General features: G+C 39.4%; 1 protein-coding gene across 4 annotated transcripts; it reads right to left on the bottom strand.

Annotated features, from left to right (window-relative positions):
* Positions 1-1,497: 1,497 nt before the first annotated feature.
* Positions 1,498-20,202, bottom strand: senp7 (SUMO specific peptidase 7). Of its 4 annotated transcripts, none has more exons than XM_006788199.3 (23): positions 20,005-20,202; positions 17,772-17,856; positions 17,045-17,110; positions 16,851-16,966; positions 15,822-16,076; positions 15,310-15,434; positions 14,616-14,716; positions 13,497-13,827; positions 11,524-11,672; positions 10,365-10,499; positions 10,243-10,276; positions 9,442-9,669; positions 8,914-9,323; positions 8,629-8,756; positions 6,691-6,807; positions 6,457-6,573; positions 5,958-6,053; positions 5,677-5,864; positions 5,522-5,568; positions 5,393-5,436; positions 3,665-3,733; positions 3,398-3,548; positions 1,498-3,319 (listed from the first exon to the last, which is right to left on the bottom strand). In XM_006788199.3, exons 2-23 carry the CDS (start codon positions 17,826-17,828, stop codon positions 3,164-3,166), a joined length of 3,120 nt encoding a protein of 1,039 aa, XP_006788262.1. In that variant the 5' UTR covers positions 17,829-17,856; positions 20,005-20,202; the 3' UTR covers positions 1,498-3,163. The 4 variants fall into 4 exon arrangements, with proteins under 4 accessions (XP_006788262.1, XP_006788260.1, XP_035762628.1 ...); XM_006788197.3 differs by having other exon boundaries at positions 20,062-20,202; XM_035906735.2 differs by lacking the exon at positions 17,045-17,110.
* Positions 20,203-21,385: the final 1,183 nt, after the last annotated feature.

The raw sequence follows: 21,385 nt of genomic DNA, 5'->3' as shown, positions 1-21,385 counted from the left end.
TTTTTTAATGCTCTCTAATCCTGTTTACAGTAAGTCTTTTCGGAGAGCTCACCAAGAAGTTACTGGAGCAACACTGGCAGGGGAGGGTACTTAGTGTGGAGGAAACGTGGTCAGAGAGGAGGTAACAATGGCTACATAAAGGCCAAAGAGCAGCCACATGTACTGTATGTATGTAGAGGAATGTGAGGCAGGTTAAGGATTGAGTTGACCATTAAGGTCATTTTGGAAAAAAATCAAAGAGTCCCTTTAACTGGCAGTCACCCAGTTAAATGTGACATTAACCTTACCCAAAGTCCAAAAGATATCATCAACCTGTATGCAACACTATCTGACAGGAGAGGTGGTGCCAAAGATGTGCATGGATAAAGAATTGATGTGACAGTAGTCTTACACATAGACTTGACCATTCACCCACCAACTAAAATCCTCTCTGTATATATAGTGACAGCATGAGCTCAGGAGATGACCTTTAGCCACTTGCTATTTCGATGGGGTTTAAACGGTTTTCAAACTGGAAATCTGCTTCTTCTTACCTTTGAGTAGACCAACTTTTTGTAGCATTTACAAAGAGTGTTTGAACACAGATTTGGAGGTTGAAATTAAAATATGATCCTTAAGCAAAAATAAGTAAATAAATATATTGTTAATTATTGTGATATTTAAAACATGGGTCATGTAATCTCTCATATAATCTTAGATTTGCCTAAAAATGTAAAATTTTAGCTTCATATATCAAAATGCTTTGGGTTTTTTTTACATTTTAAAATCTGAGGCATCATCAAAACAAACAAGCAAACAAAAAATTAATAATAAACAATAATCTTTAAAAAATTCACATTGCTAAGGACATTTAGTGATACTTTCTGGGACGCAGGTAAATCTCAGAATAATTTGGAAAAAAAAACATGAAATTCTTAGTCACAAACTAAGATCATACTGGATTGAGAAAATATGACAAGCTGTACAGCAGATAGTTTAACTCAAACAGAACAGGATGTTGGAGTTTCCAGATGGGAGTCCTATTAAAGCTGAGAAAATACTTTCATTAAATATTAGAATATTTTCCATTTTTGAGATTTTGCCTACCTGTTATTTTAACACCTGCTGCCCACAATGGGTGTGATAATTCAGGTTAAGTTTAAAATATGCTAAGAACAAAGAATTTCATATCACAATTCCTAGGTGAGGTCTTTCTTAACACTTTCAGAAAACCTCTCTGAAGATTTTCAGAGTTTTCAGTTTGAAAACTCTTACGTTGCCTTCTTGGGTGTATATCCCATATCCCATCACCCTTTAATGGCTGTGGGGTAACAAGAATCCACTACTGACAATAACATAGCGTGTGTACCAACCCACCAGTCAAAATAAAATGCTTCACAATGCACCAGTTTGTAAATCATTCTTCACAAGGACCAGACTGGGCTTATTAACTTAAGCAATTTAGTTTCAAATATAAACAGCAACAAAAAAAGCCACATCAGAACAAGCATATTTTTTTCTACAAGTTTTAATATACAAATGAAACCAAATGTATTTTGGAATCAGTTTCTGTACATTCATCTGACAAAATAAAATAAAAAAAATCCCAAAGAGAACACCATAAAGGTGTTACACAAGAAAACGACAACTGAACAATCTGGCAAAAAGGGAAAACTGAGAACATTAATAAAGGACTGAATGGGTCTTCAGCAGGTCATCGAACGTTACACATGCCAGCGTGTGCGCCCTTAAACTTTTTTTGCAAGGTGTATTCATGTTAAATTCATAAAGTTATCTGTTAACCAGGACTTGAAACTCAATAGACCCATTTTGCAGGACAAACCCAGGCAGGATAACAGCACTAGCCAGTGAAGCAATTTGATATGAAAGCAATGGTTTCGAGAACATGAGGGGGAACATTTTGCACGAAATTCTTTTCCTACTGTGCTTCAAAAAAAATCAAACATCTTATTAACAAACATATGGCATTTTGTCATGACTGTATACAGTAGGCTGCACTCGCGTTAATCTGCAAATTTGTGTACATAAAGATATCATCATCTGAGACTCCTGTGGATAACAAAGAGTAGAGCCTGACCGATGTATCAGTAGGCCAAAATAATTGGCTGATATTAGCGATTTGGTGATATGAGTATCAGCATTTGTAACACAGAACAAATGAAAATACAACAAGTAAACAAGAGATGAGAACAACACAATTCAAGCATGATGTTGCCCAGTTGCAATTTCCTTGTTGGCAACAAACATGTCTGAAACGCCACAAACACAACAGCTGGCAGAGCGTAAACAAGAACATATGTTGATTTTTCACAAAGAAAAGAAAAAAAATTGGCCGATATATCAGATTAGCAGACTTTTTTCAAATGAAGTATCGGTCGGGCTCACAGACACATACTGTTATACCCACTTTAACTTTATTAGAGAAGTGGGTGACTGCTGGGTCTGTCTGTAACTGGGAGGGAGAGGCACAGTCCTGTGGTTTCAATCATATATTTTTATAATGAAATTCAGTAAGAAAACTCCTGTCTATTAAATATCACACCGACGCTTCTTACATTTTGTCTAAAGTAAATCTTATCTAATAAACTTTGATACAAAAGAAGGCAACATCAGGGACTACCTGGATAAGAAAAACACACAACGGAGATCTGAGCTGAACTGAACTGTCAGTTGGATAATACACAAAATGTCTACCGGATGCCAGCAAGCTGAATTCAAACTACAAAAGCTTAAAAGAAACCAAAGATTAAAGCAAGGGGGATCCTAATAGAACTTTAAAAAAATAATTTTTAAATATATCACTTTGCAAACTAGGTTTTACCACTGTTATGCTTTCACACATTATCTGCTTGGGCATACTACATAGAAAATTGAATTTTAATATTTCTTTATAAAATAGTTATCAGTATAAAAACAAACAATAAAAAGTCTTGGATTGATTTGTGTGTCTAGATATGCTTTTATGTTTTTCTGCCCTTTATTTTTAATTAGCCAATTCTTTTATATTCACTAATAGGACCCCCAGGTAGTCAAAGGTTTACATTTTCAAGTTAACGCATAAAATAAAAGAATCTGCTTTAAAAGAAATATTTTCAGTTCACGCTGAAATGACCGTTGCTCAGTATGAGCAGTGATTTTTAATGGCTACAGGAATGTGATGTGCTCAACTGCTCAGCTGCTTTCCTAGTCTATTATCCAGGTTCTGATGTCGGTAAAGGTTAAGTACAAGATCTCTGATTTCATCTCGTTTCCTTCGCGCCTGCTGCTGTGGAAACCATTGTTCTAGGTGTAGTGGGAGGTCAAAGTGCACCACGGGGTCCTGAAAGCAGAAGCAGAATTAATTATGCTGTCCTTGATTATTAGCTAAACTAAATATCATGTTAAAAAAGTGCTTTACCTTCAAAAAGCACTCAACGTATTGTAGCAGGTAGAGGCCACAGTCGCTGCTGTTATCCTGAAGGGGGACGTGGCAGTGTGAGCTTTTCATCTGATCAGGACCAAAGTCCCTCGGTGACCCACGACGCACCTCCCATTCTGACTGCAAGTATCTGAAAGACAAATATGTGTCATTAAAAAAATAAATAAAAATACAATAAAATTTCACACAGACCCATATCCATGCATACCCAGCTTCAAAATTGTGGATTTAAGGTGTCATACTTACTCCCGCAACAGTTTGAAGACTCGTTCATGAAGAGAAAGTTTAAGGGAATCCATGATAAGAATACACGGCCTACAGAGAGGATGGACAGCTGCAAGTCAGTGTTTACTTTTACATCAAGCTTTCAATTTGTGAAGTCTTTTTGTTCGGATGTGTTTAAATACCCAGAGACCAGGGGGAAAAACACATAAACTTCCAAAACACACAAAGACCTTTGCCTCTTTTCCGCAAGTGCCTACTTGGCTCAGCTCAGCTGTTAGGGGTTTTACATTAAGTTGTAGTGCCTTTTTAACCACTGTTGTAAAGACATAAATTCCTGCACCTACTCATTGTATAAGAGCCATATCCCTATTATTTAACTGTGTTGTTTATTATTCTGGATTGAACACTGTACTATTTTTACTCTTTATCATGCTGCTGTAGCACAAAAATTTCCCTTTCCCCAAAGGCATCACTCGATGACTCATGAGACCAACTCCTTCACAAAAATCTAAACCACCATTTTTGAAACCCAGCAACAAGGGAAACCAACACAGTGAGCGGCATGTTCACTCAACGGGTTAAATCAGCCAGTGGTGGCTGACCAGTAACTGTCGACAATGCTTAGGACTTCATTAGACGTATGTTGGAAGCAGCTTTCTGCTTAAACATATGCGCCTAATACATTTTGGATAGACGTCATGTCAAGCTACACAAAGCAGATGAGCCTGGCAGGAAGTCACACACAGCCACAATTTAGAGCATTGGGCTGCTTTTCCTAATAAAACACCCCATCTAGACCTACCCTACTACAATACAATACAATTTTATTTATATAGCACATTTAAAAACCCAAAGGCACACCAAAGTGCTTCACAGTAATATGGAGAGTCAACATAAGTCAATAACAGGGTACAAATCGGGCACTAGCACAGACAAGATAGAGGCACTAACAGACCAGGAGAGTTAGATAAATACAAAATCTGCTAAGAAGACAAAAACAGCAGTAAAGCTAATAAAAACTAATAAATTTAATAAAATCTAATAAAAGATTTAAAAGTTTAAAATTTAAAAGATTTAAAAGGGTATTAACTGGTCAGGAAAGCAAAGTCAAATAGATATGCTTTCAATCTTGATTTAAAGGATTGGATAGAGTCCAAGGCTCGAATAGAAGCAGGGAGGCTATTCCAAAGGTTGGGTGCAGCTGAAGCAAAGGCACGATCGCCTCTGGTCTTCAATCTAAACTTAGGTTGGGCCAGGAGTAATTGACCTGATGATCTTAATGCACGACAAGGAGTGTACAAATTGAGGAGGTCAGTGAGGTAGCTGGGCGCAATGTTATTCAGGATTTTAAAAGTGAGTAGCAAGATTTTAAACTCAATGCGATATTTGATTGGTAACCAGTGTAGATCAACAAGAGCCGGAGTAATAGGGTCAAATTTTCTAGTTCCAGTAAGAAGGCCGCAGCATTCTGAACGAGTTGCAGCCTTCGAAGAGAGAAGGCTTGGAGACCACAGTAGAGAGAATTACAATAATCTAACCTGGAGGTCACAAAAGCGTGGAAGTTTTTCCAGGTCCCTGTGTGGTATATAATACCACTTAGCTTTAGAAATCTGGTGCAGTTGAAAAACAAACTACTAAACCATTATCAGTGCATGAACATAAATGGTGTTAAGAGGTCAGAAAACAGATGATCAGAGGACAACAGGAGTTTCTTTTTAGAATATGGACTTAAAAGGTGTAAAAACTCACCTTTTGCAAACTGTCTTCTTTTGCCATGTCAGCTCTGTACAACTCTACAAAGACAAAAATAGACTGAGCTGGCTTGCAGGAACAAACAGACACTTAAATATTCTTATATGTAACTGAATTATATCTTACTACTGGATTAGGTGGTGAATCTTTGGTGAATTCTTCCTGGGTATTTTCTAAAAGACACGAAACGACACACAATGATTACCTTCACCTTTCTGTCGTCACTGGTATGAACACCACTTATAAACACCAAAGACAAAGAAGGCATGAGTCAAAAATACCTGTCTCTGTGTCTATATTGTCACTGCGCATAGGTGATTTCTCCGCATCATCATTAAAGCTTTTACTTCCTTGCGCATCATCTTGACTCTCAGACTCCTCCGTCACGTCACTGCTCTTTCCTGTCCAGCCCTCGATTTTAGGCTCACCCAGTCCGGGAAAGCAAATGACAACTAAATACCAGTGAGCTCTAAATGGAGAGAGTCATGTGATGTGTTTAACAGCTTTACTGAAAATTAAAAAGAGAAGAAAACTGTGCAAATAACACCTGTGCTGAACTTACTCCTGATTGACAGGAACAAACAAGAAGTCCTTTTTGAAGATGTCGACGTGTCGTGTCCATGTCTTCACGCGTTGGTGCCGCCTCTGTCTCTGACAGCTGAATGCAAGCAAAAATAAAAACAATAAAAACGTTTTTTTTCCAAGGTTGAATACACTTTGGAGTCATGCCTGTAACATGAATCTTGATTACAGGACATATCAGGTCTAAACATATTAAACATGCAAACTATTAAGCATTGCATTTTGGTCTTTGAAGCTTAGATGGTGTAGATGTGGACATCTACACTAATGACCAATGCATCCAACTCAAAAGGTACTGTAGGTTATAATACTGTTTAAGGAGGATGTAGTGTATCTTAAACGGCTGGCAGTTATTGTGCTATCATGTTAAATCCAGTAAACTGTAAGAAGGTAAGAACTCCTCTCTTTTTTTAAGCGAGGACATTTCACACAATCAGTACACCCCAAAGCAGACTGCAAACTCTATCAGGGTTACTTACGAGTCGCTGTTGCCACCTTCACTGGCATTGTCCCGCCGCGTCAGCTGCTTGTAGAAGAAGCTGCTGAAAATGTGGGAGCGCTCAACCACTGAAGCAGATGCGTTCTGGAGGAGGTATCTGGTTTTAAAAACACAAAAATAAAAAACAATCAATTTAGAAGCATCTCTATCCCAAGACTCAGAATCAGTTAATGCCTTTTGTTTAATAAATAAAAAAAATAATAAAAGTTCATACTTGAGGTAAAAATCAATGATAACATCGTTAAGGTATTTCCCACTGTCAAGGCACTGCAGGTCCTCCATTGTAACAGTGATTCCTCCTTTCATTGGCGGAGGAGGAAACTGGATCAACCTAAGTAAGGAAGCAGGAGATAAGAATGATCCGTTATGTAGATCATCAGAACTTTTAGGTTATACATATTATTCAAAGTGTTTTTTATGAGGATGCACTGATCTCATAAGTCAGATTAGTATTACGATAAATGGGGACCTCATAGTAGTATTAACACCCCAAATAATTTGTAGTTTGTTTATTCATTCACTTTTGTGATTGATCAGTGATTGATCTAAGAATTAAGTTAGTTCAGTCAAAATATTCCCTGCTCTCCTCTTGTCGTCCATAAATATAATCCCAATAAGTTCCTCGCAGTGTGTTACAGCTTGAACATTTTAATCATTTTGCCTCTGGACATCACCACAGTGGATCTGAAATTAAGCAATCACAATGTGATCAAAGTGGAGGCTTAAAATTTATTCGAGGAGCTCAATAAAATATTATTTTAGCAATTTAGGATATTACAACATAGCACAATTTTCAAAGGCTCAGAATTAACTAAAAATTATACTTTGCAGTCAATTGGCATCCCCAGAGGTTCCTCCTTTGAGAAGCTCTGACAGTATTTACTGCAGCTGTGTTCAGCTGTTTGTTTGTGGAGCTCTCTGCTTTCACCAAGTGGAAAATAAGCTTGGGCTGAGATCAGTAGACTGACTTGGCCACTTGAGAACTTTCTGTTCCTTGTTTTCAGGTAGTTTTAGCTTTGTGTTTGGGGTCATTATCCTCTTTAATAAAGGTCATCCAGGTTTCCGGATTTTGACTGCATCCAAGTAGTAAAGCATTTTGCAAAGAATTCATGCTGCTACTTCTATCAGCAGTCACATCATCAATCAGCAACAATGACCCAGTTCCACTGGCAGCCATACATTTCCATGCCATCAGATTGTCTCTACTGTGTTTGACAGATGATGTGGTATGCTTCAGATCACGAGCCCTTCCTTTTGTTCTTCATACTCTTCTCTTCCCATCACTCTGGTTCACGCTCATCTGGACTTAATCTTTCTGCAGAATCCTACTCCACAGCTGGACCAGATGTTTTTTAGATGTTTCTTAGCAAAGTCTAACCAGTTTGTTCTGTTCTTGACCAATACTAGCTGTTTGAATCTTGCTGTAGCCCCTCTGTATTTACTGTCACAAAGGCATCTTTTGATTATGGCCCTTGATGGTGATACAGCTACTTCTTTATAAATATTCCCGAATTTCCTAGATGTGTTGTGAAAGGGTTTTCCTCACCTATGAGAGCTTTACGATCATCCACTTAACCTGTTTTTCATGGTCAACCATGATTTTTTGGTTTTCCTCAAAAAAGAAGCAGGCCACAACTATCCACAAAACTGCTCCAACCTCCCTGAATTAACACCTACATCGGCCCATTGAAGACTCCATTCATACTACACCAAAGTAATTAAGTAACAGATAAACAGTTAAATTACACAAAAGTTCCTGGTTTTCCACTATTTATACTGGGTCCACAGTTTAAAAATATAAAAAACATTTCTATGAATTAATCAACTCAATTTATAATATCAATTTATAATAATAGGACAGTCTGTATAAGGAACTACCCAAACTTTTCCTGTAACTTTTTAACATTTAGTCTCACTTGTCCAGGCAACTTAAAATCAAAGTACCTGACATACACCTTTAACCACAGCTTAATTGCTGTATTTCAAATCCTCTGTGTTGGTGTAAAGGAGCAGAAATTATAAAATTTGTGCCACTGTCCAAATACTTAAGGACGTGTCTGTACAAATATTTTAAATATACTGGTGGTCTGTGTGAACAGATCTCAAACCTCCACTGATGAATCTCATAAGCATCTTAGCTTAGGCTACTTGCCTGTGAGCCAGACCCTGATGTTTATATTTAGTCCAGCTGGAGCCTGGTTTACACAGTGACACAGAGTAGGATCGTCTGGTTCTACGATGGCACATTGTATACACAGGAGTCGGTTCCTCTTTCTCCTTCTGTGGAGGGAAATGCACATCACAGACCAGTGGCTGTCAGGTGATTGTGAAGTGGGCGCAAGCTAAATGTGCAGGCTTGCAAGCTGAATACCAGTAAAGAAAAAACGGTTTTGGGGGGGGGGGAATACTCTTACTGAACCACCCAGTAGACACTTACATCAGAGGGACATTCAACCCTTTGTTCTTCCTGATCAGGCTTTGGTTTGAGCAAAGGTGCTTCTGTGTCTGGCTCTGGTGCAATCTCTGTCTCTAAAACTGAGTCTGTCTTTTGTGCTGTGGGCTTTTTGTCTTCTTCAGGTTCTGTGTCCGTGTTTGTCACACCCAGCATGGAGAGCAGGAAAGAGTCTAGTCCAGTTCTTCTAATCAGCTCTATGCTATCATCCAGGGAAAGAACGGGAGACAGAACGTCTCCCAACTCACTAAATCTGTCTGTACTGTGCCTTAAATTGGTTTGTTCATTTGCCAGAGTCTTGAGACAGACAATGTCCAGGAGAGAGCGCAATAAAGCTCCCTCCATTCCCTCCAGAGGTTCTCTCAGAGTCAGCAGGATGAAAGGGCTGGCTTTCCCTATTAAAACAGAGCGCAATATGAAATAATGCTGAATTCTGGCACTATATAACAGAAACCTTCAGCATTTGTAAGTTTAAATGACCAAAACCCTGAACTTGTCATCCAGCAGTCTCACCAGTGTTCACAGCTCCATCTTTTTTGGCCGACAGCAGGCAGAGGTCCTGCTGTACCGAAGCTGCAGCAGTTTCTGACACACAAAATAGCAGCACAGCAGCAGGTGTGGGCTCCTCATCACCCTTAAAGTGCAGCTGTCGTTCTTCCAGTTCCTGTCGCTCCCAAACACTGTACCTCCTCAGCTCCGAACGCTCAAAGGTCAACTTCACCTTCAGCTCCTCACTGGTGTCTGAACACAAGATGCGGTCGTAAGGACAATACATTTTTACAAAAAGCTTTACACTTTATTCTTGTTTCTGGTATTTTACAACAATGTTTGTCTTGTTAAATTGACAAACAGCTTGTATACTTTGTGCAAGTATTTTTAAAGTATAAAGTAACAATTTTGTTCTTGCCTTTTATAAATCTTTTTCTAGCTAAGTAATAGTTTTGGTTTCATGCTTTGGAAAATAATGTTCAACCACTCTTCTTTAATAGAAACATGGGTTACGCACACAAAGGCAGGCTAAAATGTCATTAAATAAACCCATAAATTGACAGAGTTTTACAGATTCAGAGGTGAAAGTCTACTGGGATCTTGAGAGTTTGACACATTAGCACAAAGAAGCTAAGCGAAATAAGTGAAAAGCTAGGAGAGGATACTGTGCCAAAACAAAATGAGGTGACTTGTTTTTGTGTCAAAGCTTATACAACCCTGCCCAAAGGCACAAAAAATGATCAGAAAAGCGGATGGAGAGAGGTTCTCTTTAAAAGTTATTAAGAAAAGGAATTACTTAAGATCAAAACATATTTACAATATTACCTTTGAGTGGGATGATGATTTCTTCCTTCTCTATCTGTGAACAGGGAGAAAGATGCATTAGATTTTCAAATTCTGTGCATGCTTACGGCAAAAAGCCCATCTTTGCATTTTATTAGGGTTACCGCGATGGGTCCATTTGCTTTTCCATGATAAACTCCGCAGTGCAGACCACAGAAGGGCAACTCCATGCAGGAATAGTCTATATCGAGACTGGGAGCTGAAGTCACTGGAAGAGTAGTGTCGTGCACAACAAACACCTGCAAAACACAAACAGACACACACATGCAAAGTTTACAGGAAATAGAGCAAAGCAGGCTGCGCAGCCGCACAACGAGGCAAACAGATTAATACACGATAATGTCAGGATAATAACAGACTACAAAGATAACTAGTTGCATGATTAAAGGGCAGCATGCAGAGGCTATATAAAATTGTTGCTTTGGCACCATCTGGTGGTGGTTAAAAGAATGACATGGCAGTTTACAGGTATTCCGCTGTCTATTGAAAAATAGTATATTGTGATATTTGTCTTGATATGTTGCTCAAATGAGAAAGAAAGAGATGACGCAGGAGGTCACCTGGTTGTCTATTCTGCAGGAGTTTGTTCAACCTTTTTGTGGCACTAAATGAAACTGATCTGTGATATTGTGCTACAGCTAAAGAAGACACACACACACAAATATTCTTACTCACTGCATGCACTGCAAAGCTATTTAAAGCTGAATTCAGAGACTCTTCCTGCCAGAATTTGATGCATGTGATAAATGCATTGACTATAAACCATTTTTAATGCACCAGGTTTGAAACTCGATGTTCTCCTTATAATGCCACAATCTTACTATGGTGGCAGTTTTTGAAAGCAGCTGTAGAGTGATCTTAGTTCACGTGACTGTGAAATCGATAACATAATGGTTTCGAAAAGAACAAGTTCTTCCTTTTATTATATCCAGACATCCACGTGCATGGCTCCTCTCTCCCTTCATGTCATTGGGTCAGATACAAGACTAAGTGGCTGCAGCACAGGCAAAGTATTGTCTTTTAATTAGCAGTTGGTGACTTGGACACCCTGGGGTGAAGTAAAACCTTAGGCCCCCGGATCATGTCTGTAAAACACCCTTTGTGATGTCATGTTAATCTGGGCATTAGCTCAGCTCAGTTTAGAGGCATGTGCGAGGCTGTTGTCTGCACAATATAAAAAAGGAAAAGAACATATAAGGGGATTATTAAAACTGAGATCACATATGAAATGTGTTTGTGCTGGACTGAACACACTCTACTAACCTGCATGCCAGCAGTGTGTTGCTGTTTGGCCTCAGCTTCCTGTGACGACTGCCCCTTTATTTTTGCGTCTTCCACAGCGACCAGTGTGCGGACTTGGCTGCAGCCCCGAGAAACGTCTCCACCCTCCTCATCGTCACTGGACAGTACAACTGAAACACAACCATTAAGACAGCATGAGGCCAGAGTGAACCTTTTCTTTGGAATTCTCTAAAATTACAAAACACTTGAGGACACATAAGCCCCTATCTGACACTGCATAATGGAAATGTAATGGGCTTTAAAGCCACAGTGAGGACAGTAGTAATCCAGGAAAAGGCACGTGGGTAAGCTAAACAGTGAAAACATTGTAGCTGCTAATTGTATTTTCACGTGCTCCCGGATGGCCCCTTTTCCTGAGTCAGTCTTCAGTGTGTTCATGTGCCTCATAAACATAGAAAGAACATAGATGCTACAGAGAAGTTGTATTTTAGTGTTTAAGGCATTAAAATAACAGCTTGTTAACTTGATAAATAAGTAAGTCATCAGGGTAGCTGACATCTTTGACATTTTTAGTAACTTTTCAAACTAATTTTGGTGAATGTATGCAAAAAGCAACTAATGGTTACAACCTAATAACATACTGCTTCACACTCAAAAGAATCAGCTGAACTGGTTCAGGCATCTGACTACTAGGATGCCTCCTGGATGGACCCCAAAACCTGGTTTTGAATGAACCCTGGGAAAAAAAATAATCAATCAATAAGCACCAAAATTATCAGTACTGCTTTCAACCGTGGAGAAATAAAAAAGAAAGAAATTACATGTATTTATTGCTACATAAACAAAGTTATCTTTTACATTTTATCTGACCACCGTTACTGATTAAGAGATTAGTTTAAGATGCATTTAACTAGTCCAACAGATAGCGCCCTCTGTGTCGCACGCAAGGGCCGGGGTGCAGGGGAGGCTCTGTGTCACACATACGCACACACAAATCCTGGTCTTTGTGAAGAGGGCTGAGAGAATTAAACGCTCAAAAGTATAGCTGTACTTTGTTAGAGTGAAACGGCTCGTCACCACAAATGCAGGTCTTTTAATCTGTTAAAACAATTAGCAAAAGCCTATTTCTCCATCACATCGACGTAGAAAAATGAAGGGTTTTTAAACTGCTTCGTTTGTTCATCTGTCACTGTCATGGATAAGAAGTACCGCTAAGGCTAATTGTGCCATTAAAATGGTAGCAGAAATACTATGCCTCTTGGCTGACTTGGGAATGACTCAGTGCCCCCTTGCTTAGACTTTTTCCCGTGTCCCAATACCAGGTAAGCGAAAGAAAATAGATGTAAATTTAAACCACATCTTCAAATTTACCATACCATCCATCATGCATTTGTGTATGTCTGACTCAAAGCTGCGATCAGGTTAACTTTCCAGTTGGAAACAAAGTTGTCCACCCTATAATGCACACAAGCTACAAAACCAAAAGTCAAGAGAAAAACTAACATACCGTTTTTTGAGTTTTTCAAATCCATAGACGTCTTGGTTCTCAGCATTAATGCTATGTGCTTATCCAAAAAAAAGATATTTGTTGCTGTTTAACTCCATACACTAATGTTTGTTTTATCCTAAAAAAAATCCAGCATCAATAAAGCTCCACCTATAATGAAGTCCATGCTGTAAATAGGCAGTAGCTTTCTCTCTCATAATCGGGAATATTGGTTGTGCAACTTTTCTGACTAAGAGCCGCTTATAACATGTATGACTTAGTAATACACTTTATTTTGATGACCGCTATTTCAAGGTGAGCCAATTTCAAAGTCACTGAGCAGATGCAGCACAATTAATTACTGAAGTTTTGTTTAAATGAGGCCCTCTCACACACACACACAAACACACATAACAAAAGAGCAGAGTGGTATTAATTTGCCTGCTTCTGGCCTGCTCAGACACACTCAGCAGTGGACTGAAGCCACACGTTTGTTGGGTGTACTCACTGGGCTCAGAGGGACTGATCTGATTCCCGTTGTCCTGTGTGGATGACAGGCTTTGTCTTGGGCTGCCAGTAAAATCTTCGCGTTCCAAATCAGGGTTGATTACTGGGACAAGAACTTCTGTTCCATCGTCTTCACCCACCGTGAACTGCACTATGCAACGCTCCAAGCTCTCCAAATCGGCATCCTCTCTACTGTCCTCGTGACAAATGGGTGCAGAGAATGCTCCTCCATCTCTTCCATCTTCTTCTGTGAGCTGAAGAACGCTCTCGCGGTTGCGTTTGGGGCTCTCCGTTCCATTGCATTGGGACGCCGAATCCCTTCTTTTCCTCTTCTATCACACAACATAAAGTATAATGTATCACTTCTGCTGTTTACTGAGCACACAGCATAAACTGAAAGATCACAGAGCCATTTTTAGAATACAGTAAAACAAAATACATTTTTAATCTCACTTTTTAGACACGGAATAACAACTGCTGAGTCTTAAAGATGTTGGTAGGCAGGTTACTAGTTTCCCAGCTTTTGTTCTAATCTAGTTAACTGTAAATTTACTAAAACGATACAGGGGTGGAATTCATGCAGTAACTCTTAGGCTCAGCTCACAGCATGCTAACATGTACTGGGAAGTAAGATGTGACCAGTCACTTTATCTCCTGAAAAAGTTCCTTATATGACTGAATCTCTTAAATTCAAAGAGGAAGTGAGCTTCTGTCTCAACCTAATCTGTCCAACAGTCACATTTTCTATTGGTTTGCCAAAACTTTTTCTCTTGTCACCTGCCAGTTCTTGATCACAGAGCCTGCAGTTGGTTAGGATGCGTCTCTACTTTTTATCTCTAACTTTAGAGCCAGAATCTCCCCACACATGATCTCAATTTTTATGGCCAGGAAGTATGCCAATCAACTTTGGCTTTCAGTTTCTGTTTTTCCAGTGTTTCAGACTCTGACTGCTTGCGTGGAAAGGACTCAAAGCCTTATTCAAAGCACAAGGCTGACAAGAAAATTTGCTACCATGTTTGCATAGTGTGGTGCACACCTGCTGAGCTCTCCGGGGATTGGTTAAGTTTAATCAAGGTTGATTGTTCCTGGTTTCATTTTGAGTTTTAAAAGTGGTACTCACCAGACTAGGCTCTGCATCTTTTTCTGAATCAGTCCACCTGTCTTTGATGTCACAGGACACTATATCCTCAGCAGGCTCCCAGCTCAAAGACAACCCACAGTCTGCATGACAAACATATAAAGTTAAAATACACTCATACACCACTGACAACCTATGAATGGAATTCCCTGTCCTCAAAGCAGGTCAAAAACAGGAAAACGATTACTAAACTTTAAACACTGATAAGTAAACAGAGTAACATGTGATGTCTTTTGCTCTATATAACTTTTGTTTTTTTAAATCTACTCTGGAAATAAGACCAGCGGTGGATACTAACCCCATGTTTGCCTACTGGTGGTGGTCAGAGGGCCCGGTGGCGCCAGTGTCCGGCAGCCTCGCCTCTGTCAGTGCGCCCCAGGGCAGCTGTGGCTACAATGTAGCTTCCCATCGCCATGTGGCTACAATGTAGCTTGCCATCGCCAGTGTGTGAATGTGTGTGTGAATGGGTGAATGACTGAATGTAGTGTGAAGCGCTTTGGGATCCTTAGGGACTAGAAAAGCGCTATACAAATGCAGGCCGTTTACCATTAATGTCTCGAGTACACGATTTATTCACAGTTAAATCCAACATTGTCTTTATGACAACAAAGTCAGTCACAAAAGAGCGCCAGCAGCATTAAACCAACAACTGCATCAACTCTTCATGTTTACCCACCTACAACTTCAGCAAATCTGTCATCTTCTGTGTTGTCCTTGCCTATTATCACCTCCTCGATATCTTTGCTTTCTTCTTTGTCCTCTTGGTTGTCAACATTTTGTGGTCTTCTTCTAAGGCTCAACCTGTGGAGAAAACGATGGGAAAAGATGTTCTGATTATGCTGTACAGTTTATTCCTATTGTTTAGCAAACTGTTAAAGATGAAATTGGGCATTTCCATTCAGGTCTGGGTTGAAAAAAAAGTATGCTGGCTTTAGTGTAAAGTGTGTTGTATGTAAATATGTTTCCCCAATTAAATGAGCTACTGCAGATTCTACAAGCCTCTAAAGATGTAAAATTAATGAAAGTGGCCAGAAAGACATACACTTTTTAACTTACTTTCCCCCCTTCGTTTTATTGGGTTGATCGGTATTTACCAGAACTTACTGCTCATAAGGATATTTGAGAGAGACTGACTGCTTCATCTAACTAATAGTCCTTCACATTACTTCTTTTACAATGCTATCCCACCTTTGGGAGGTTGGAGTGACAGTCCTCTGGTTGCGCTTGGGTGTCACACTCTTGCTCCTGTTATTCCTGGCTTCCCTCTGACTGGATCTAGTGTCTCTGTAGGTCGGTGTTTCCTCTGTACACTGACCGCTCTCCCTCCGCCTGCTTGGCGTTTGTCCTCTGTTCTTCGAACTATGAGTCTTTTTTGTTCTTTCCATATACTCCATGCCGAATTTTGTCTTCAGGACATCTGTCAGGATCAGAAGAGGCTTCCTCCTGTGGGAGAAAGCAGAGAATCGTTGATTCACAACCTTCCTCGAGCGAAGTCTTCTCCGCATATTGTTCCCATCAAGCCCACTGAGGTATTCAGGCTTAAAACTCATCTATCTCTGCACGTGAGACTTTATGTGTGCCAGCTGATCAACAGGGTGTGGTCTGCTGGTGTAGATAAGTCACATGTGCAGAAATGATAAGCTTGGCTTTGAGTCATGGTGTTTGCAATGTTTCCTTTATGGACCACAACTCTGACCGCTGTGCAAAATTAATAAAATATATACAGAAAAGGCAAATATGCCTGGGTGGCCCAAACAGGCATTTTAATGGTCGTATACTAACTTTGCAGCATCTGTCTTAAAGAACAATGACCACCTCCATCTATTTCATTTATTAGCACTCTTTACCCTTCTTCTCCCATTTCTGTTGCTCCTGCAAGTGCTCTGCAGAGAAATTTTATTACTCTAATTTTGCAGAAATACTGCAGTGACACTTTTTTATTTTTGTTGTCCTGGAGTAATGAAGGTTAGATTAAGAGAGACCTTGGAGAACTTCATTATTAATTGTGAGCGCCCCATTTTATAAATGCTTTAAGACTGCAAAAAATATTCTTTTTTTTATTTATTTTTTTTTTTTTACAGAGAACATAAGCGCAGTACGCTTCAGTGTAGACAACAGCACATATTTATGAGTTTTATATCATAAGCAGATATTTTAGTGCGCAGTCCGCAGTTTAAAAAAAGTCAAATCATCACACGACACTTCTTGCCTCCTTACCTGTCCATGTCCAGTGCGATCATAGCTGCATGGCTGTGATCAAACTTTGTGGATCCGTTTTTATGTGGTGACTTGCGATTTCTGAATTTGCAATCTGCAAACGCAGTCCAGGAAACCTTTCAAAGAGGAGGCAGACACTGTTAGTTATAAGAATAACCCAGAATAACCATGTTAGCATAAAGATAATGCTGTACCTGTCTTTCTAATTTTCCATACTCTGATGAAAGACATGTCATGGGGATTCTGAGTGGATTTTCCATCTAAAATTAATATGGTTATTAGTGACCATGCTTGTATGAAACATATTGCAATGCAATAAACAAAAGCTCAAGATTTCTTTCACACAACTAAGGAAAAAAAGACCAGCATTGTCCACTTTCAGCTGTTTCTCAAGAAGCATCTGTTGCTTCTCGTTTTGTGATTGTAAACTAAATCTAGACTTCTGTTAGGAGAACTTAGCATTGTGGTATCTTAAGAGGTGTTATTTTTGCTAGTTTTCTGATATTTTACAAACACCAGCAATGAATAAGTTCACCGAAGACATAATCAGCAGCGTCAGTGGGAGTCAAAGTAACTCTTAGTTGCAATCCTTGTAACAGCTTTTAAGCGCTGATTATGCAAGGAAATCCACTAAGTACAGCTCCCTATCCTCAATCAGTCAGGTCTCCAGCCCTTACTAGGAAGAGAGTGGGCTCACTGATTATCAGACTCACAAGAGCAAACCTGTGAGAAAGTAAAAGAATCCCAATTTGCAACATGCTTGTGATCAGCAAACTGTATGAATGCAGCAATGAAGCCATCCGCACCACAGGATTGGGCCAAGAGGAAATACAATTATAACTGCACACTCACACAAGCTCATAAGAATGAATGGATGAAATGGAAAGTGGGTATTTCATAAAACATAGGTGATATATATACCAGGTTATCCTTGCCCACTGTAAATGGAATAGTTAAGGCTCTCCTTTGCTCCATCATGGTCCACGGGTAAGGCACAGCAACAAGACTGCAAGAAGCAAACAAACAGACAAATGTGAAAAAAGCCATATAGTGTGCCATCATCATTATTATTATTATTATTATCATTATTATCATCAAGAACAGTAGCATGTGAATGTGAAAATGGTATAAATCTAACAAACAACAAGTTTTGTTGGAAGAAAAACTCCAACTGGGTGGCTCAGTCAAATAACTTCCAAAAGATGGACATGCTAACAGATTTATGCCAAATGTTAATAAAATTTAGACAAATGTGATAAAACAGAGAGAAATGTGCGGTAATGGGAAGACTAATGACTTCCTAAAACAGGAAATACTTGCTGACATATAGTTTTATGACCTATGGTTAGTTGTGAGACAAATATTAACACAGGAATACAACATAACTGCTTCCTCTTGGGATATGTTTTCTGAACATTGAAACAAAACACATTTTCCAGTTTTTATGGAATATTTTATGAACAAAAATGACTGAGCCTGATTCAATGATACGTGACATAACACTGTGTTTTTTTATTTGCTCAGGCAAAAACATGGCACATGGCAAACCACACATTCAGCTAAACACTCAAACATTATTAAAACTGAATAATAACACCAGAACATTACCACAATAAGCTTTCTTTCTTTCTTTCTTTTTTAAATTGAGTTATACATTCATTCCCTGGCCACTTTATTAGATACACTTTGTTACTATCAGGTTGGACCCCCACTTCAGAACTATATTAATTCTCCATGGCATAGATTCAACAAGTTGCTGGAAATATTTCTCAGAGATTTTGGTCCACATTGACATAAAAGCCTCACACAGTTGCTGCAAATTTAATACCTTCGCATCCACATCCCACAGGTGGTCTATCGACTGAGATCTGGTAAACTCATTGTCAAATTCAAGAAACCAGCTGGAGAAGATTTGACCTGCGTGACATGGTGCGCTTTCCTGCTAGAACCAAACCTGAGATGATGTTTACACTCTGGTCATAAAGGGATGGACGTGGCAAGCAATTCTCAGGTAGGCTGTGATGTTTAAACGGTGCTCAGCTGGTACTAAAGGACCTTAAGTGTGCAAGAAAATATCCCCACACTATTACACTTCCACCACATGCTTTCATGTTGTTTACCTTAAATTATAATACTACTAACAAAATGTTGCAGCAGAAACCAGACCAGAATCGGACAATAGAGATTGGACCATGCTGGTGAGCCTGTGCACAATGTGGCCTCAGTTTCCTGTTCTTAACTGCCACTCTGCTGTGGTCTTCTGCTGCACCATTGTTCCTTATTGTGATGCTCAGTTTGAACAGGTCCTCTTGGCCATATCTACACGTGGAAATGCCTCAAATTGATGCCATGTAATTGGCTGTATTTGTTTTGAGTTGAACGGGTGTACCTAATAAAATGGTCAATGGGCATATATCATTATGCATCTGTAAATGTCTCTCAGAGTGTGTCAGACTGCAGAATATTGCAGATACATTGCCCACATTGTTATCCTGGCCAGCGTATCACGAAGTATGATAACTGACTTCAAACCCTGGAAAAAGTATTATTCAGTAAATAAACCCTCTCCAAAAGGAAACTACATCACATGTTGCTGTAAAAGGGGGAAAAGGCACTTGGCAGACCACACGAATTGCTGCCAAACATGATCAAAAGAAAATGTACTTCCTATATGTTTAAACTCACATGCATTTCCTATTTTGCATCAACCACCATCGACAGATCTTATGAAGTTAAATGAATTATAAATCAGTTTCTTTGTGGACTCTCATAAGGCTTTTGCCTTATGATTAAATGCAAACTCAGAAACTCAGAAATATATATAAAACGCAGTGTTGTGACTGTAACAGTACCGACTTGCAGCTAACCATAAGCGACCGACACTGCCAGTTCAGCAAGCAACACTCCAGCTTTCTTTTGTAATTGAAGCTGATGTTTAGCGCATATGCTGCTCCCAATCCAAACAGCCAACCTTTATTATGGTTGTAACACGGCACATTGTAACCTCGGAGGTCACCGTGCACACCTCGTGTTTATTTTCTCTGCCTGAACACACCAGAAAGATGAAATCTGATTAGCTCTCGGCTGCAGCTAGCAGCGTTAATGCTATGGCTTACCCATGATGCTAGAGACACGCAGGAAAGCTAAAGCTTACCCCAGGCCACAGCCGCTCGCAAGTGCAACGCACAGTATCAGGAAACTGGAAACCTACTTTCCCACGGACGTGTACACCTGCACCTTACAGTCACAGAAGGCACACATTTTCCACAGTCCGATAGCGTACTCAACGGGCGCTGCAATATTCCTTAGGAACATCCGGTGAAACCCGGAAGTGCATCCAGAGCAAAACAAGAGCGTAAAGAGCAGTTTGTTCCCAGGCCGTGCTGTAGCGCCGGTGTTCTGAGCGGGCTGAGACCAGGGCTGGACTGGCCATCGGGCATACCGGGCATTTGCCCGGTGGGGCGCTCGTGATTTTTCGTTTTTATGGGCTGATGGGGGTTTATTTCTTCTTTTTTTTTTAACGATATAAATGAATGGTGGTGGATTGGCCAGTTGGTCATGATCGAATCTGGGCTTGACCAGTTACAGCAGAGGAGGTCGAACTTTAAAGTTGAGGTGAAAAGGAACGCGATTTTATAACTACTTCAGCTAGAAAGTTACTAATTCAATCATGAAACTGATCAATGATCAGCTGATCGGCTTTTCTCTCTGCGCCAGAAAGAGGGAACCAGTAGATGTCACGCTAAACAACAGCAGCACGTTTAAGCTTGATCAGCTGTCGGTAGAATTTATTTAATGTTAATTTCTAGTATCAGCAGATGTTTGTTGGAGCCACAGCTGTAAAGCTGCTGGTCATTATATCGGTTTGGATATGTGGTAAGAGGGAAACATGAAGATGAAACCAGGATTTGTCCTTACTGAATCATCAGAGCTGAACAGGTGATGGAGAAGCAGGTTTACATTTTAGGTGACATTAATGAGTTGAAGGGAAGAAATTAACTGTTTCTGAGAGACAAATAACACCAGGATCCATACTTTTCTTTCTTATTCTCATTTAAAATGTCGAACTTTTAATAAATATTTATCTGAATCTTACAACCAAAGTTTTCATCTGATGTAAAATGTATAGAAATACATTATTGTATTCAGTAAATATTAAGTCTAGTATATACCCTAGTAAGTTATAGTATTCTTTCCTTTGGGAAGGTACCATCTGTGCAGTCTGCAATTCTGTTGAAGAAAGTTGTTGAATCTATTTGATTACAGGAGAAAAATAATAGATTTCTGTGCATTTGTTTGATACGTGCATTAAATTAAAATCAGTTTTGTCAATTAAGCATCTTGAAACAGAGGGTGGGGGAGTGCTTCCCTATTTTTTCTTTTCTTTTTTTGCTGGGAGTTGGCAACCCTATATGTAATTATAAATTAGGTTGTTTTATATTTTTGCTAAAGACCGTTTAGAATACCAGAATAGGGAGGGTGGTGTAGGTTTAAGTTTATTATAAAGGCTTTATGGCTTTTCCTATAATGCCATG

Source organism: Neolamprologus brichardi, chromosome 16 (genome assembly GCF_056152115.1).
Source record: "Neolamprologus brichardi isolate AB-2024 chromosome 16, ASM5615211v1, whole genome shotgun sequence".
NCBI classification, from domain to species: Eukaryota; Metazoa; Chordata; class Actinopteri; order Cichliformes; family Cichlidae; genus Neolamprologus; species Neolamprologus brichardi.
Note: the sequence above shows the minus strand (reverse complement) of the source record. Positions and strands in the feature narration are given on the sequence as shown.

Bases quoted from the DNA above. Each gene is read 5' to 3' on its own strand.
- senp7 (XM_006788197.3), bottom strand. From the start codon at position 20,165: ATGTTCCTAAGGAATATTGCAGCGCCCGTTGAGTACGCTATCGGACTG. The intron at 5,865-5,957 runs GTAAGTTCAGCA...CTCTCCATTTAG, and splicing joins TTTGTTCCTGTCAATCAGGA to AGCTCACTGGTATTTAGTTG. The intron at 3,734-5,392 runs GTGAGTTTTTAC...TCCTCTCTGTAG, and splicing joins AAGAAGACAGTTTGCAAAAG to GCCGTGTATTCTTATCATGG.